This window comes from Amphiprion ocellaris, chromosome 15, assembly GCF_022539595.1.
Source record: "Amphiprion ocellaris isolate individual 3 ecotype Okinawa chromosome 15, ASM2253959v1, whole genome shotgun sequence".
In the NCBI taxonomy this organism is placed as follows: Eukaryota; Metazoa; Chordata; class Actinopteri; family Pomacentridae; genus Amphiprion; species Amphiprion ocellaris.
Window position 1 is genome coordinate 9,062,092 of NC_072780.1, and position 14,849 is coordinate 9,076,940.

Sequence of the window (14,849 nt, forward strand, 5' to 3'; positions counted from 1 at the left end):
CACATGGAAAAGGATTGCAGAGGAACTGAAAAATCAGATGGAAAACAATACAGGAAGATCAGTGACCAAATTTTAAAAAATAAACCCATTTGCAACATGAATCAAGAAATACAGACTGAGCCAGTGTACTATTAATCAGAGTGGTGATGCCCATTGTTCTCAAATTGCATCATGGATAGTGTGCTTCCTGTACAATGTAGACTGTGACGATTGGCATTGGTTTGTCTGTCTTTCTGTTCGTCTGTCTGTTAGCAACATTACTCAAAAATGGACAAATGGATTTGGATGAAATTTTCAGGGAAGGTCAGAAATGACACAAGGACCAAGTGATTAGATTTAGGCAGTGATGCAGCTTATAGTCTGGATTTGTTAAAGATTTCTGTATTGTGAGACAGCGGCATGGCGTCACTGTAACTACAAGCGAACACTATGTCAGCTGTCTGCTGACGATCACATGATTGCGATCCTACTACAGATCCACTGCTGCGGACTTATCAGGTTTATCAGATCGGAAATGATACAAGGAACAATTGATTACATTGTGGGGGTGTTTCCGAGTCCCGTTAATTCCTGCCGCCAACTACATATATAGGTCACGCAATTTGGTATCCGTAGGCCTGTGCTCAGTGCAAGTGGGTGCATCTGTAAAAAATGGACGCATTCTATATTGCCATGATTTCTGATCATCAATAACTAATAAACAAAAGCTGCATTTCTACAAAAAAAAATGCTGCATTTCTGACAATGCCATGTGGGGGAATGAACAGTCTTAGTGGAGTACTGCGCTCTCTGAGTGCTTTTCTAGTATTTTTTGTCTGTATTTGGAGTGAACAAGTGGTCGTCATGTCATTTGACCAAAACACAAGGGTCCTAGAAATGGGACCGTGAAAATGCAGCTTCTTCTACTGCAGAGGCAAGTGACTTCCAAAGGTCCTGCTCCAACACTATCACGTTTTAGGAAAAAAGTATAAAAATATTTGTTATTTCATCGAAATATTGCATAACCCTAAAATATTATTCTAGTGCAAACAGAAAAAAAGTATTTACAGTAACAGTCCTGTCAAAATATCACATTAACACATTTCAAGACCATTTCTTTTGATTTATTCCCATCAGCAAAATTATTTAAAAGTCACCTCAGATATCAGCAGGACCACTAACATCCATGAAAAATGCTGAGATTAAATCAGTATGTGGTTGACAGGAGGGCAGGTATGGAGGAGGAGTTCTCATTTCGGTTTACCTGTAAGTAACGGTGACCTGACATCATGCTAACGCTCCTATGAACACCTCTGTATGTTATGCTATTATTTAAAAAAAAGCAAAACAAAACACATTTAAACATTAAACTTTATTTAACAGTGCTGAGGTGTCCCCACGCTCTGTCTCTAGCTCCATTCAGGTCCACGGTCACGCCTCAACAGGAAGTGACGGATGTGGCCACGAGCGTGACGAACGGCTCGTTCGAAAATACAACAAGGAAGTGGCCGTTTGTTGAGAAGCCAAATAACCACCGGACCAGCCGTCTTCCTCGCCGGGGGTCGCCTCGCTCGGTTGTTGGGTGTCCGCGGGGGGGTGAAGTCACCGTGGACTCGCCCGAGAGCCCGTTTCCGACCGTCTCCAGGGATTCTGCTTGTAGCCTGCTAGCTAGCTAGCGATGAACACGGACGTGGAATTTCACATCAGGCAGAATTATCCGTGGAACAAGCTCCCCGCTAATGTCAAACAGGTACCGTGTTTTAAATGTCTCCTCGGGGCTCGGTGAAGCGGTAGTGGTGGTAGTCGGAGGGGGGCACCGCGGTGTCCTGTCGGGGGGTGAACCTGTCAATGTCACCGCGGTGCTCTCCGTCACACGGGCGGCTGTCAGCTCCCCTCCTCTGCAGGGGCTTCACCGTCCAGCCGGAGCCATAACTGACCATCATCACACTACAGCCATTGAAGGCTCCGCTCCGGCACACTGGCATCACATGACGGATTGTTTGATAGGTGGCGCCACATGATTTTAGCGCGTGGATATCACCTGCAAATACTGCATATGCGCGTCATTGTGCACACTGTGTTCTGTGTTGCAATGCCGTGACATATAAAGGGTGATTTTCCTACTAATGGTCTCCATAAATCCCTCCTCCTGCATGCGGCAACATGTCGTAGTGAAGTGGAGGCGGGTTCATGTACATAGATCAGCTTTGTGCTGCTGTTTCAGCCGCCTGCATCCCTGTGCATCCCCAGAAAAGTTGGATTATCAATCAGAAACGGTGGTCCTCCAGGCACCTCAGGCCTCATGCTCATTGTATGTAGATAGATCGATAGAAGCTTAATTGATCTTTTGCAGGAAATCCCTTTGTTAAGGAATCTACAATCACATCTAACACTGAAATTAAAACCATTCTGGCACAAAAGTTCCAAAACAGGCTGAAGGATTTGAGCTAAGTAATAAAAATAATTATAATATGTAATGTGCCAAGTATACAAGGGGTTGTGCTGATACAGTTGAACACTTTATGAAAGTTTTTCTCTCCCAAAACAGATTCAGTAACTTCAGTTTGGCATATCCACCAATATCAAGCTCCCTTTCGACATCAATATTCCTTTTCTTAAATTGAAAGTCTGTGTGCCTCACTTTGTGTATCAAACTTAATGTGGAACCAGAAGTTTTTGTGGCACTACAAATGACTTAATGATTGTAAACAAAGGATAACACAGGTTTTTGTAATGGCAAACTGTCTCAAAAGATATGAAGGCTAATTTTCCTATTAATGGCCTGCCTAAATCCTCCTCCTGCATGTGACAACATAGTCACAGTGAATTGGAGGCAGGTACATGTATCTAAATTTGCTTTGTACTGCTGCTGGAGCTGCCTGCATCCCTGTGCATCCTCAGAAAAGAATTATCTGTCAGAAACTGTGTAACACCAGGAAGCCCAGACCTCCAGGGACCTCAGTCCTTGTGTTTATTGTGTATCAAGAGAGACATATAGATACTTTATTGATCCTTTGCAGGAAATTATCTTGTTATAGCAGCTACAGTTACAGTCAAGAACCAACATCTAACACTTAACTTCAAACATTTCTGGCACAAAACTATTTACAGTAGTACTAAAACATACTGGACGATTTGAGCGAGCTACTACAGATATTTGTAATATGTAATGTGTAAAGTATACAAGGGATTTGTGCTGATACAATAGGACATTTTAAGGAAGTTTTTCTCTACTTAAGCAGATTCTAGTATTTCATCTCTGCATATCCAACGATATCGAGCACCTATTTATTCTCAGTGTTGGTTTTTGTTGTATTGAAAATCAGTGTGCCTCGCTAAGTGTATAAAACTCAAAACGAGACGTGATGTCTTTGTGTTAGTAAAAAATTACTGAGTGATTTTCAACAAATGTAAACGCTGTTTTTTGTAATGACATTGACAAAGTAACTGTGTTTTGTCCTTGCAATGTCAAAAAATATGACAGGAGATTTTCCTTGTGGTCTGCATAAATCCCTCCTCATGCATGCGGCAACATGTTGTGGTGAGATGGAGGAGAGCTCATGTACATGAATTAGCTTTGCACTGTTGTTTGAGGTGGCTGCAACCTTGTGCATCCGCAGAAAAGTTCGATTACCAACCACTAGCAGTGCTACTCCAGGGACCCCAGACCTCCATAACGCCTCATACTTATTGTGTATACAAGTGGTTTGTGCTGATGCAGTAAACATTTTCAGAAAGTTTATCTCTCCCGAAACAGATTCAGTTACTTCGCTTCAGCATATACACCAATACTGAGCTGTTTTTAAATGTCAGTGTTACTTAAATTCAAAATCTGTGTGCCTCACTTAGGTTATCAAATTTAATATGAAGCCAGCGGTTTCTGCAACACCAAAAAACTAACTGAATGATTCTAAACAAATGTAAACACAGATTTTTTTTGGTGATGATATTGGTCAAGAAACTGCTTTGTGCTTTGAATGTTGGAAAAATATGAAGGGTGATTTTTCTTAACAGTCATAGTCTGCATGAATCCCTCCTCCTGCATGAGGCAACATGTAGTAAAGTAGAGGTGGGTACATGTGCATAGATTAGCCTGGATCCTTGTGCATCCTTAGAAAAGTTGGATCACCAACCAGAAACAGTGCAGCACATGCTTAATGTGACATCATTGAACATTTTAAGGACGTTTTTCTCCTCCAAAACAGATCAGATCCAGTACTTACATTCAGCATATCTGCCAATATTGAGCCAATGTCCATTCTGCCTTTCTTTGAATTTAAACTCTGTGTGCTTAATGTGCTGTATCAAGTTAATATGAAGCCAGAAATTTCTGTGGCACTAAAAACTGAGTGAACTCACTGAGTTTTGCAGTGCCATTGGCAGTGAAACTGTACTTAATAAGGTTCTGCTTAGTACAGTCAGTGTTAGTACCAAGGATTGGTGCACTCCTCGGAAATCTGCAAGTATGCACAACTGAAATGTGCTACCAAGCAACCAGGTTTAACAAAATTCTTACTTTGTTGCCTGACTTTCAGTCTGAGCCAGAATCAAGTCCCTTATTGCACTTTTGTGTTTATATGTTGCATATTTCTAAATGAGTGACCAACATGTAAAACTGTACACATTGCACAGCCAGTGGGAAAAAAAGGTTAATAATCACCTCATACTTCAGTTTTGCTTCCGAGCAAGGTAAATGTGAACTGGGCCCTTACTTGAGCGCTTTGTTTACTCTGCAGAGTTTGGGGAACTCTCAGCGCGAATATGAGAAACATGTGCTCCTGTACAGCATCCGCAACCAGCTGCGATTCCGCAATAACTTAGGTGAGTAAGTTTGTCCTTCACCCTGGTGCTAAACATACACCTTCTAGTATGAGACACATTATAGTTGAATAGAGTGTGAGATTAAAAGAGAAAATGTAAATTCTGGAAGATTAAATTTTATTTTTTATACTGCATCTAAAATGTCCAGTCTTTCTGACTGGTCTGGGTCAGGAATCGCACTGAAACTTGAATCTCGTCTTGTCATATTTACATGTTTATGAGTTGGATAATATGCACTCAATGTAATCAATTGCACTACTTACCTCGTGGTCCTCTGGAGGTTGCCTAGGATCAGGGTGTCTTTTTTTTAGCCTGCATCGATCAGGTATAGATCGACTGCAAGTGTAGTTATATGAACACTCACCTCTGGCTGCGACCTGACTGCTGCATGTGTGTTTTACGAGCAGTGCGCCACGTGAGGAAAGACGAGCGCAAGTATTATGAGGAGCTCCTGAAGTACAGCCGGGACCACCTGATGCTGTACCCCTACCACCTGTCCGACATCATGGTCAAAGGGCTACGGGTCACTCCATTCTCATATTACATAGGAATCATGGAGGTGAGTACCTCTTGTTGCATTGCCAACCAAAATAGAAAAAATGAGTGTTTGATGTAGTTAGGCTACAGCCACTTTTCTTTTATCATAATCTCTGTAAACAGATTCACAAACACCTAAATCCATCACCGAACCGCTTCACATTGGTTACAGAACAATTACACAATTACACAACAAGTCAGAAGAAAAGAGCAGAATTTTTATTGTACAGGAAGATTTTCTAATTGGCTTGGAAACATCCACTCTCTGGTAATTTAAATTGAACAATGGCTTCAATTTTAGCGTCCCTTGAAACCACTGCAGGAATGCCGGTTTTACACAAAGCTAGCTAAGAGACCGTTACAGTCTGAAGGATGTGAGCTTTTTACAACTCCCTGCTTTTGTAGACGGTTGTTTTTTTGTTGCATGGAGAATCGTAGTATAGCATATGATTTGGTACACCTGAATAGATCTGCTAAATGGCTATGTGTAGTTACAATGATTATAATATTTAAGAAAATTTGTCTTTGCCGCTGGCTAGAATGAGCGAACTGTGACGTTGAAAATTATGGAATTTGCCGATCAAGTGAGAGGGAATATGTTGGAACATGCCATACGTTACTTAGTTATAAGGTCAGAGCATTTAACTGCAAGAAAGACTGATAAAGTTGGTAAAATGTTTGCTACTTTTCAGGATTTTTTTGACTCCACACAACAGTAAACATTATTTGTCCACAATAAAGGCAATGAGTATTTGTTTCCCTTTTCAAATCTATACATTTTCCAGTTTTATCTGTTAACAAACATGTCTATTATGCGTGAATGAATGAAACCCCAATTAACAAAACTGATTTAAAAACAAAACAACTAATATACTAATCATTAAAAACATGATTATATTCAGATTACATCATTTTGGCACTGACGAGTTTCCTTTGGCCCTGGCTAAAAATGCTTTAGGAGACACCAAACATGTCCAGGACAAACCCTGCTTTGAGAAGAGAGTGTAATATATTTCCTGTCTTGGTAGATTTGGCATCAGTCAGGCACTAGGTGTCAGTCAGCATCTAGCAAAGCCTCCCATAGCTGCTCAGGGAGACACAGAGGACTGACCCCAGGACAAACACCCAGAGAAAATCTTTGCTGTTTGCTCTGCAGTCAGTTTGGGCTTTGTCTGGCTGACAGATCACACTCACTGATAAAGCACAGTCTGTTGTTTGAGGCAGTCACAGCCGGGCTCACAGAGAACCAGTCTGTTAGAGACTCTGGCCAGCCGGGTTCTCCTTGACTTCTGGCATTTTCAATTAGATTACAAAGTCTGAGTCCATGTGCTCACGCGGCTGGAAGTAAAAGTAATCCACACTATATACAGTGGAGTATTTTGTAGCTGGTCACATAGACGTTTGTTGTGTAATTTCTTTATATAATGCTGTCAGATGTATTTCCCTTACTACACAACAATGTGTATACAAACTGTGCAGATGCTAGCTGCCACAAACGATTGTTCCACATTTAGTGTACTTCCCATTTCATTAGAACAGACGTGACTAACATTCCCAGTGTTCTTTTACTTCAAATATAAACATGAATAAACCATTTTAACTCAATAGGGCTTCACCCACTTTCCTATGCATTGCTAAACCAAACTCGACTGAGCTTTAACTGTAACCACTAAATTGCCGATGGCTATGTCATATTCTTATAATCCGTCTTAAGTGCTTAATGAAAATGGGGAATAGAAATTAGCACGGCTGCCCAGATCTGCTAATCCTGTTATTAATCAGAGGCAGGGGACACAGAAAACGGTAAAAAAAAAAAAAAAAAAAAAGTTTAATTCTTCTTTTCCCTGTCTCCCTTCTCCTTTCTTCTTTTTTTTTGCACCTCCAGGATATTATGAACAGTGAGAAGAGTTACGACTCCTTGCCCAACTTCACTGCTGCTGACTGTGAGTTTTTTTCTTTTTCTTTTTTGTCTCAGTTTCCCCCTTCTCTCCCACAATGTTGAAATGACTTTACTGAGGTTTTGTTTGCCTCCCACATCTACTGTCTCTGTGTCTCTGGTGTCTTTTGCTCATCTTTCCCCAGTTTTTGTTTGGTTTTCTTGGTGGTCGCACAGTCACTATGAAAAGAAAGTTTGTGGGAAAATGATGTGATTGAGGTTAGGAGGTGATTTTAGGGGTGTTTCAAACCACATTATACATCCCTAAAAGTTATTTGACTTTGCAGTAGTATTTATAGCGTGCATCAGTTACTCAGTGTTCATCCTTAATGTAACTAGAGCCTGATTTCTGGATTATTTAATTGATTTTGATAATAGGTTAACTGTTTAAAATATTCACTTGTTCCAGCTTTTCAGTTGTGAGCATTTTCTCCTTTTCTGTGCTTTTTCTATCATTATAAACTGAATGCTGAATTTTTCAGACCAAGCAATTAACCAGGAAAATATTTGAAAGTTTAATTTATGAAATTTATGCCTTGTTTTTTTTTTTTTCTTTCTTTTTTGCATTTTGGGGAAACAGATTTTCTAACGAATTACTTAAATTAAACCAACATGTCAAAATGTTTTTTCTTTGTTTTTTTTTAGGAAATGGAGCTTTTCTTGTTTACTGTCGATAAATGTGAAGATTGGCACCTGGGTGCCAGACTTTTGGCAGAAGTAGCATATGTTGTTTGTTTGTGTTCTTCACAGATGCATCTGTTTTTATAAAAAAGTTTTTTTGTTTTAGTTCTGTGTTTTGGTGGTTTGAATTTTACTTTACAGATTGCTACCCTTTCTCTTAAATAAACAGATCGCCTAGTGGTTTTATTGCTTTATGAGAAAATAGGTTTTTAAACCTGCTAACTAACATTAATATACATCAAAAAATAGATGGCAATGTCTTTTGATGGGCTGATATAAATTCCACTTTATGGTGAGTGAAATTGCCTCTCAAAAAACAAACTGCCACTTTTCTGTGTTACTGCGTCACTGAGGAGCTGTGTTCATCTGAAATTATTGCAAAACCTTTTAAGATGAACTGGAAGTTGAATGTCAAGTGCACAAGTAGTTGCTGCATTCTTTGACTTTCTGTTGTCAAGTGAAATGGGGTTTGCTGTTTGCAAGTGAGTGACAGAGTCCTGGCAGTACAGGACCTTCATGCTGCGTAGACAGAAGGCTGCCAGCAGGCTGTCGTAGCTGTACTCGGAGGGGCCTCTCTCCACTAATCTCCCTGGAGGAGCTTTGGAAGTGTGTCATGCAGAAGTGGGTGGATGGAGAGGCAGGGAGAATGTGTGTGAAAGCGTTTTACGTGGGTGGCTGTTTGTGTGTTGTGTCTGTGTCTTGGTGAAACAGCAGGATACGTATGTACGATTCTGCTGCGTTAGGTGGCCGAAATGCTGAAACGTCCCTCACTTGTTCCTGTTTTCACTGGCAGCCATCCCAGCACATTTTGCTCTGCGTCTTCCAAGCCTGAGCAGCACAGGGAAGAGGAGGTGGCATTTGTAATTATTTCCTACCATAAGTCTTTTGCTATATTACCAAGAATTTTCTAAAATTAAAAAGATATATTTTTTAACTTAATTGCAAATGGAAATGCATGCACAAGCTGACTCATTATCTTCAGAGATTCCTCTCTGTTTGTTGATAGATAGATTAGTAGTGCTTTAGTGTGTGTGCATGTCTGAATCGGGGGATTGTTTCAGAGAAGGAGTGTGGGTATTTGTGTAGTTGTACTCCCTTGGCAGAGTTTGGATGAGTCACCGTTACCTCACAAACCTTGCAAAGCTCTTTCATTCGCTGGAATAACTCTCCAATATGAAGTTTGAATTATCCATAAAAGTCAATTCTCAGACTTTTCTTTTTGCTGTAATTTTCCGCAGAGGATGTAACTAAAAAAGCCAGAGACACTTTTGCAGCTGCACTGCAGTCAGATTTATTTCCTGTCGGGTTAATGTTTGCCGATTACAAGTTCATGAGCCATTACTGAGCCATGATTGAGTGTTATTGACTTGCTCATTTTCCCATAATTCCACAGGTCTGAGGCTGCTTGGCATTGGAAGAAACCAGTACATTGACCTGATGAACCAGTGCAGGTCCTCTAAAGTAAGATATTTTTTTCTCTCTTTTTTAAAAACAACCAGATCATTTATAGAAAGCAAAATGAATGTAAAGATTTCATGTCTGTACTCGCATGATGAGCACTGTTCATGTACATTTAGTATAAAATACAAGTACAGCATATTAATTCCAGTGGTATTTTCCCTACTTGTCTTTTCAACAGCAATATAAAAACTAAAATCACTGTAATATTTCTAATACTCTAACCAAATCTTAGGCGTCCGAGCCTTAAATAGTTTTTGCTACTGTTGCATTTTTAATCACTGTGAGCTCATTTTTCACTGCAATAAACAGTCCTGAACCTCTAGGAAACAAGCGGGGTTGGAGTCTATCCCAGTGTACATCCAGGCCAGGTTGCCTGTCCATCACAGGCCCACATAGACAACCAAGCACACACACACACACCTATGGCCAATTTAGAATCACCAATTAATCTCAGCGTGTCTTTGGACTGTAGGAGGAAGCCAGAGCACCCGGTGAAAACCCACACAGTGCTGGCAGCAGTGTTGGCCACTGCATCACTGTGTTGTTCTACAAAAAACAAACAAACTGGAATCAGAATGTACAACCCCATGTGTCCCCATGTGTTACCAACACTGGGAAAAATAAGAATAAAGTAATAGATAAAAGAATAAAATGACTGAGAAATATCACAATGTTAAGTTTGGATTTGGATAATTTACAGATAAGTAGTTCAGGGACTGTTGCAAAATTTAAAATCTGACAGTTTTTTCTGTTTTTACACTCTAGCTCTCATAAGGCTTTTTCAAAGATATTTCTTTCGAACCTACTGAATTTTGATGTTCAGGCAGTTAAAGAAGATCTAAATTGATGTTTTTGAAATTTGTCCAAGTGATGATCTGTAATTATAACTTTAATAATTCACACTTCCCTTTTTTTGTTTTCAGCTTCCTGTTCAGTCTGAACTTCCTGCTAGCAGGTGAAGACATTTTAATCGCCTACTTATTTGTCTCTTCCATCAGAAATTCTTCCGCAGGAAATCAGCACGAGACCTGCTACCAGCCAAACCAGTTGAGATCTCTGTGGAGCCGTGGTGGGTGGCACAGACGGGCTACATCACCGAGGACGACATAAGGGTGCGACACAACTCTGACTCTTTTCCATGTTTCTGTTTTAATTATTTGTGCACATCATGCCAAGTTTTATTTACATCGGCCAGTGCAACAAATCCTAAATTTGCCTCAAGTGGCTTTAAAGTCTAGACAGCGTAGAAATATCCTTTGTTATTTGACCCTCGATTGAGATAAAAATGAAAGAAGTCTCAGGAAGAGCAGCTGAGAAGGACCTGAGATGAAACTGCAGTAGATGCAATTTACAAGATGAAAGAGCGTAAACACGGAGAATAATGATCCAGAAAGACATCAGGTAACTTCCAGTTGTAACAGAACAGATAAGGTTTAAACTGCATGATTTCCTCAGCACACTGAAGACCTAGAAAAAGGACTGCACAAACACACACGATGAAAACCTGAACCACACACTTTCAGGCAGATACAAGGGGGGAAAATGCACAGAAGGCGAGAAACAAGAGCAGAGCTAATCCTCTGCAGGACGAAGATCCAAATAATGTGGCAGAAGACACACAGGAGGGAGAGAGAGAGAGAACCAGGAGGAGAAGATGGGGAAAGGAAGAGGCAGAGAGAAAGAGAGATACAACTTGGATGCTAATGTGCTTGAAGGACAACAAAGAAAAACTGGGTTGGAGTGACACAGATGTTTTATGGAAGTTTACAGGGATCTTGCTGGCACAAACATGAATTGTTCTTTGTTTTGGATATAAATGTGCGTTTAGATATTTTATTCATCATGACACTGACTGGGAAGAGCAAGATTTGCATGTCAGGGGAGGAAACAGAACAACATGAAATATTGAAATAATTAAAATTTTATCGATTTAATTTCCTGTATTGTGGAGATGGTAAGAAAACACCAGTTTATTGATTTAGTTTTCCACTAACCTTTACGCACATGTAGTGCTCATATACAAATTCAATGAGAGGACGATGCGAGCCGTTGCATTTTTACAGTGAGTTTTCATTGAAATTCATACACATCACCCACCAAGCTACAACTCTTCATCCCATGAGCCTCTGCACTGCATGTGGAGTTCTGAACCAACTAAAAATAAATACCTGCCAACTTCGCAAGACTTTTTCTCCCTGTCAGAAAAACAGAAACATTGGAAAAAGTCTAGGAATCCATACAGTTACAATATGCAGATATATTCATTCCCCTGGAGAGTGCTACTAACGTTGTTCACTGGAGGTGAAGGTTTTGCAACAAACGTGTGTACAGATGTGCTCTAATGTTGTCTGTTTGCTGGGTTAAATTGCAGATTTGTTCTCCAGCAGAGAAGAAAGCCATTGATAAGATGATCGATTCTGGTCCTCAACTGGCTGGAACAATGGAGTACAATGTGGTCTTAAGTGAGTGTCATATCTTCTCTTATTTGCATATGTTTGAGTAGAAATCAAGGTGGGAAATTAGCACCAGCCGCTGGCCAAAGTCTGGCAAAACGTGAAAATAGCTTTGATGATGATTTACCACTGAGTGCCTGATTAATTTGAGCATTTATCTGTTACTGCCTGGTAGTTGTTCACTGTTTTAAAAGTTCATTTCCTACCCTGGTAACAATGAGATAATAAGTAACTTTTATGTCTTGTTGCCTATACAAATAGTGTACTTTAAATAAGAATTGTCAAATCTTGCAGATTCAGGGATCAGTGTGCTAGTCTGAATTTCAAAGGTAAAGCACAGAGACAGACTGTGTCTTTGCATTTTAACTGTTAATTAGAGGCTGGTTGACAGTGATGAACCTCTGTTCTGGAGAGCGGGTGACTGAGTAGGAACAAATAAGATTAAATACAGAAGACGAAGGACAATCTGAATAGAAGTAACTGTAATTAAGATTTTATTGGGTTTAATTTTTTCCAGCACACCCTGATCTAATCAGAGGAAATTCAAACAATAAGTAGATAGTTTGGATCAAAAGATTTGTTTTTCTAAGCGTGGCAGCAGCAGGGACAGTTACTGTATGTCAATTAAGCCCCTTTCTGTTTCTAAGCTGTGCATTATGGATCATGTCAGGGCTAGTTTTATGGCACATGCCAAAATATGTATTCCTATGTGCCAATTAATATATTTAGTTGAAAAACTTTTATCATGTCAGTATGCTAAGGACCATTGTCACCTGTTTTGTTTGTTCATTCTAAGACCAGGGCTCCATGAGTGCCTTCAACATGAGAATGAAATACGACTCTGACTGATGTTTTTAATGTTTTTACTACGAGGTGGCCACATATTGTATTTCTCTTGTAAGTGCACTTCTCTCTGTTAAATGGCCACTGAATATGACGCGCACATGACGTAGTTTGAGTTGTTTGAATTGATTTAGGATGGAATTTGTCTACATTTCAGCACCAGTATTTTTTCAAAAACAAGCACAGAGAGCAATTTGCACATCAAAATAACATTATACATTTCTTCTTGACTTTTCCCCACAAACGGAAATGTTCATAAAAACAAAAATTTATCAAGAAGACGATTGACTGTAACCGGCCAGAATAATGAAACTAACCAACCATTAGGGAATCCAGGTTTTAAAAAAGCATTAACAGAAGTTAAAGTTTAATTTGTTGCCATCAGCTGTTTGTAGGGGGTCTTTCCTCTGAGTTTATCAAATACCTGCAGCATCAAACAGCAGCAGGATCCTTATGAACACCTCCAAGGGGAGTTGTACAAAATTCTAAACATGTAACAGGCAAAGAAGTGTCATTTATAGAAAAAGAAAAAGAGCGGCAAGGTGGCCGGGGGATTCATGTCCGGTGTCAAGTTCATGTGGGTACAGCTGACACTGATTTAAAAATAGAAATGATTTAATTTATTCTGCATAGAATTTTAAAAGCACTGCCATCTTGGTCCCATAGTGGGGGAATATGATACCAAAAAAGTGTAAGAAGTCAGCATTACAACAAACACACATTGCAACCAATCATTGTAATTAATGAAGTTACTTATGAGTATAAATTATTCTCAACTTGAAGACAAGATTGATCCCAATCTATTGGCAGTCCATATTGTGACACACAGAGTCACAGTTTATAAGCTGCAGTTAAATAATTTGTAACAGCCCATTTAGATTTAATTTTTTGATTATTAAGTGCCTGTGTCTGAATGAACAAATGCCTTTAGTTTAACAGATTAATGAAGCCAGCAATGTTACATACCGCGTGTCTGAAAAGGGATTTATGCTAACAGCATATTATTTTTCTTTTACTGCAGGCTTGTACAATCGAGGCTTCATCTACTTGGATGTTCCCATATCTGATGACAGCTGCATCTCAGGTACATAAATGTGTGTCTTTTTAAACATCCCTGCTGTTATCCTCCTCTGAGTAATTACTTTGTCTAAGCATTCTACATACATACATACATTAGGTGAGGAAAATGTAAACAAGTGGTATGGGTAATGGACTTTCACTGATCTGAAACAACAAATGCACCCAGTGTTTAGAAAGAAAGAAAGAGGAAGCTATTCTGTGAAAATGTTTGCTCAGTTGTTTGATGCTGTTTGTGTCTTTCAGTGCCCCCACTGGAAGGCTTTGTCATGAACCGCGTCCAGGGTGATTACTTTGAAACGCTTCTCTACAAAATCTTTGTGTCCATTGATGAGCAGACAAACGTAGCGGAGGTAGGCTTTAGAAATGCGTTTCATTATACTCTGCTGCTGTGGTCCTTGAATGTAATATGACAGTATGTGTGTATTTATTGATCACCTTTTCAACCACAGCCTGTCTTTTTTTTATTATTGTTTTTTTTTTTTTGCCTCTCCTGATCCTTACTCTCTCTTTGTGTTTCAGCTGGCGAATGTGCTGGAGATTGACTTGGACTTGGTGAAGGTGGGTATCCCCTTGCTACATTTGCTGAGTCCTATTGCAATATGTTGACTGAAATAATGTTTTTCTGCAAGAGAATGAAAAAGAAAAAGTTTTTGTAAATATGGATGAACTTTTAAAATTGACATTGACAAACGGGGAGATAGATTTTGTGTCCCCTGTGGCTTTGGAAGAAATTCTTAGACATACTTCTTGCCTCTGTATGCTCAAATGCACACAGTATAACAGTGTGTAGACTGAATGAAAGAAAGGGAGCGGATTTTTTCATTTTTTTCTACTTGATGTTTTGAAAAATGGGCATTTGGTTTCTAATAGCATGCTATTATTAAATTTGGTGCTGGCAAATTGTTGGGTAAATAGCTATTATATCACTTTAGAAAAGTAACATATTGGCATTGCTGTGGAATAGGGTGCAGCACAGTGGAAAGATTGGATATTATGTAGCCCCACAAGGAGATATTTCAACACAATTTTGCAGCTTCATTTTGGATGTATGCTCACAC

At 39.5% G+C, this 14,849-nt stretch overlaps 1 protein-coding gene across 4 annotated transcripts in view; it reads left to right on the forward strand.

The window, feature by feature from the left end:
• The first annotated feature begins 1,432 nt into the window (after nt 1–1,432).
• Nucleotides 1,433–14,849, forward strand: part of fam91a1 (family with sequence similarity 91 member A1) — a 31,190-nt gene continuing 17,773 nt past the window's right edge. For 3 of the 4 annotated variants that reach the window (XM_023263033.3, XM_023263034.2, XM_023263036.3), the window contains exons 1-10: nt 1,434–1,729; nt 4,716–4,800; nt 5,208–5,359; nt 7,223–7,280; nt 9,348–9,415; nt 10,414–10,527; nt 11,787–11,877; nt 13,733–13,795; nt 14,035–14,141; nt 14,311–14,349. In XM_023263033.3, the coding sequence (XP_023118801.2) occupies nt 1,658–1,729; nt 4,716–4,800; nt 5,208–5,359; nt 7,223–7,280; nt 9,348–9,415; nt 10,414–10,527; nt 11,787–11,877; nt 13,733–13,795; nt 14,035–14,141; nt 14,311–14,349 (849 nt within the window). In that variant the 5' untranslated portion in view covers nt 1,434–1,657. Of the gene's footprint in view, nt 1,730–4,715; nt 4,801–5,207; nt 5,360–7,222; nt 7,281–9,347; nt 9,416–10,413; nt 10,528–11,786; nt 11,878–13,732; nt 13,796–14,034; nt 14,142–14,310; nt 14,350–14,849 lie in introns of all 4 variants that reach the window. The other variant, XM_023263035.3, reaches the window with a different exon arrangement.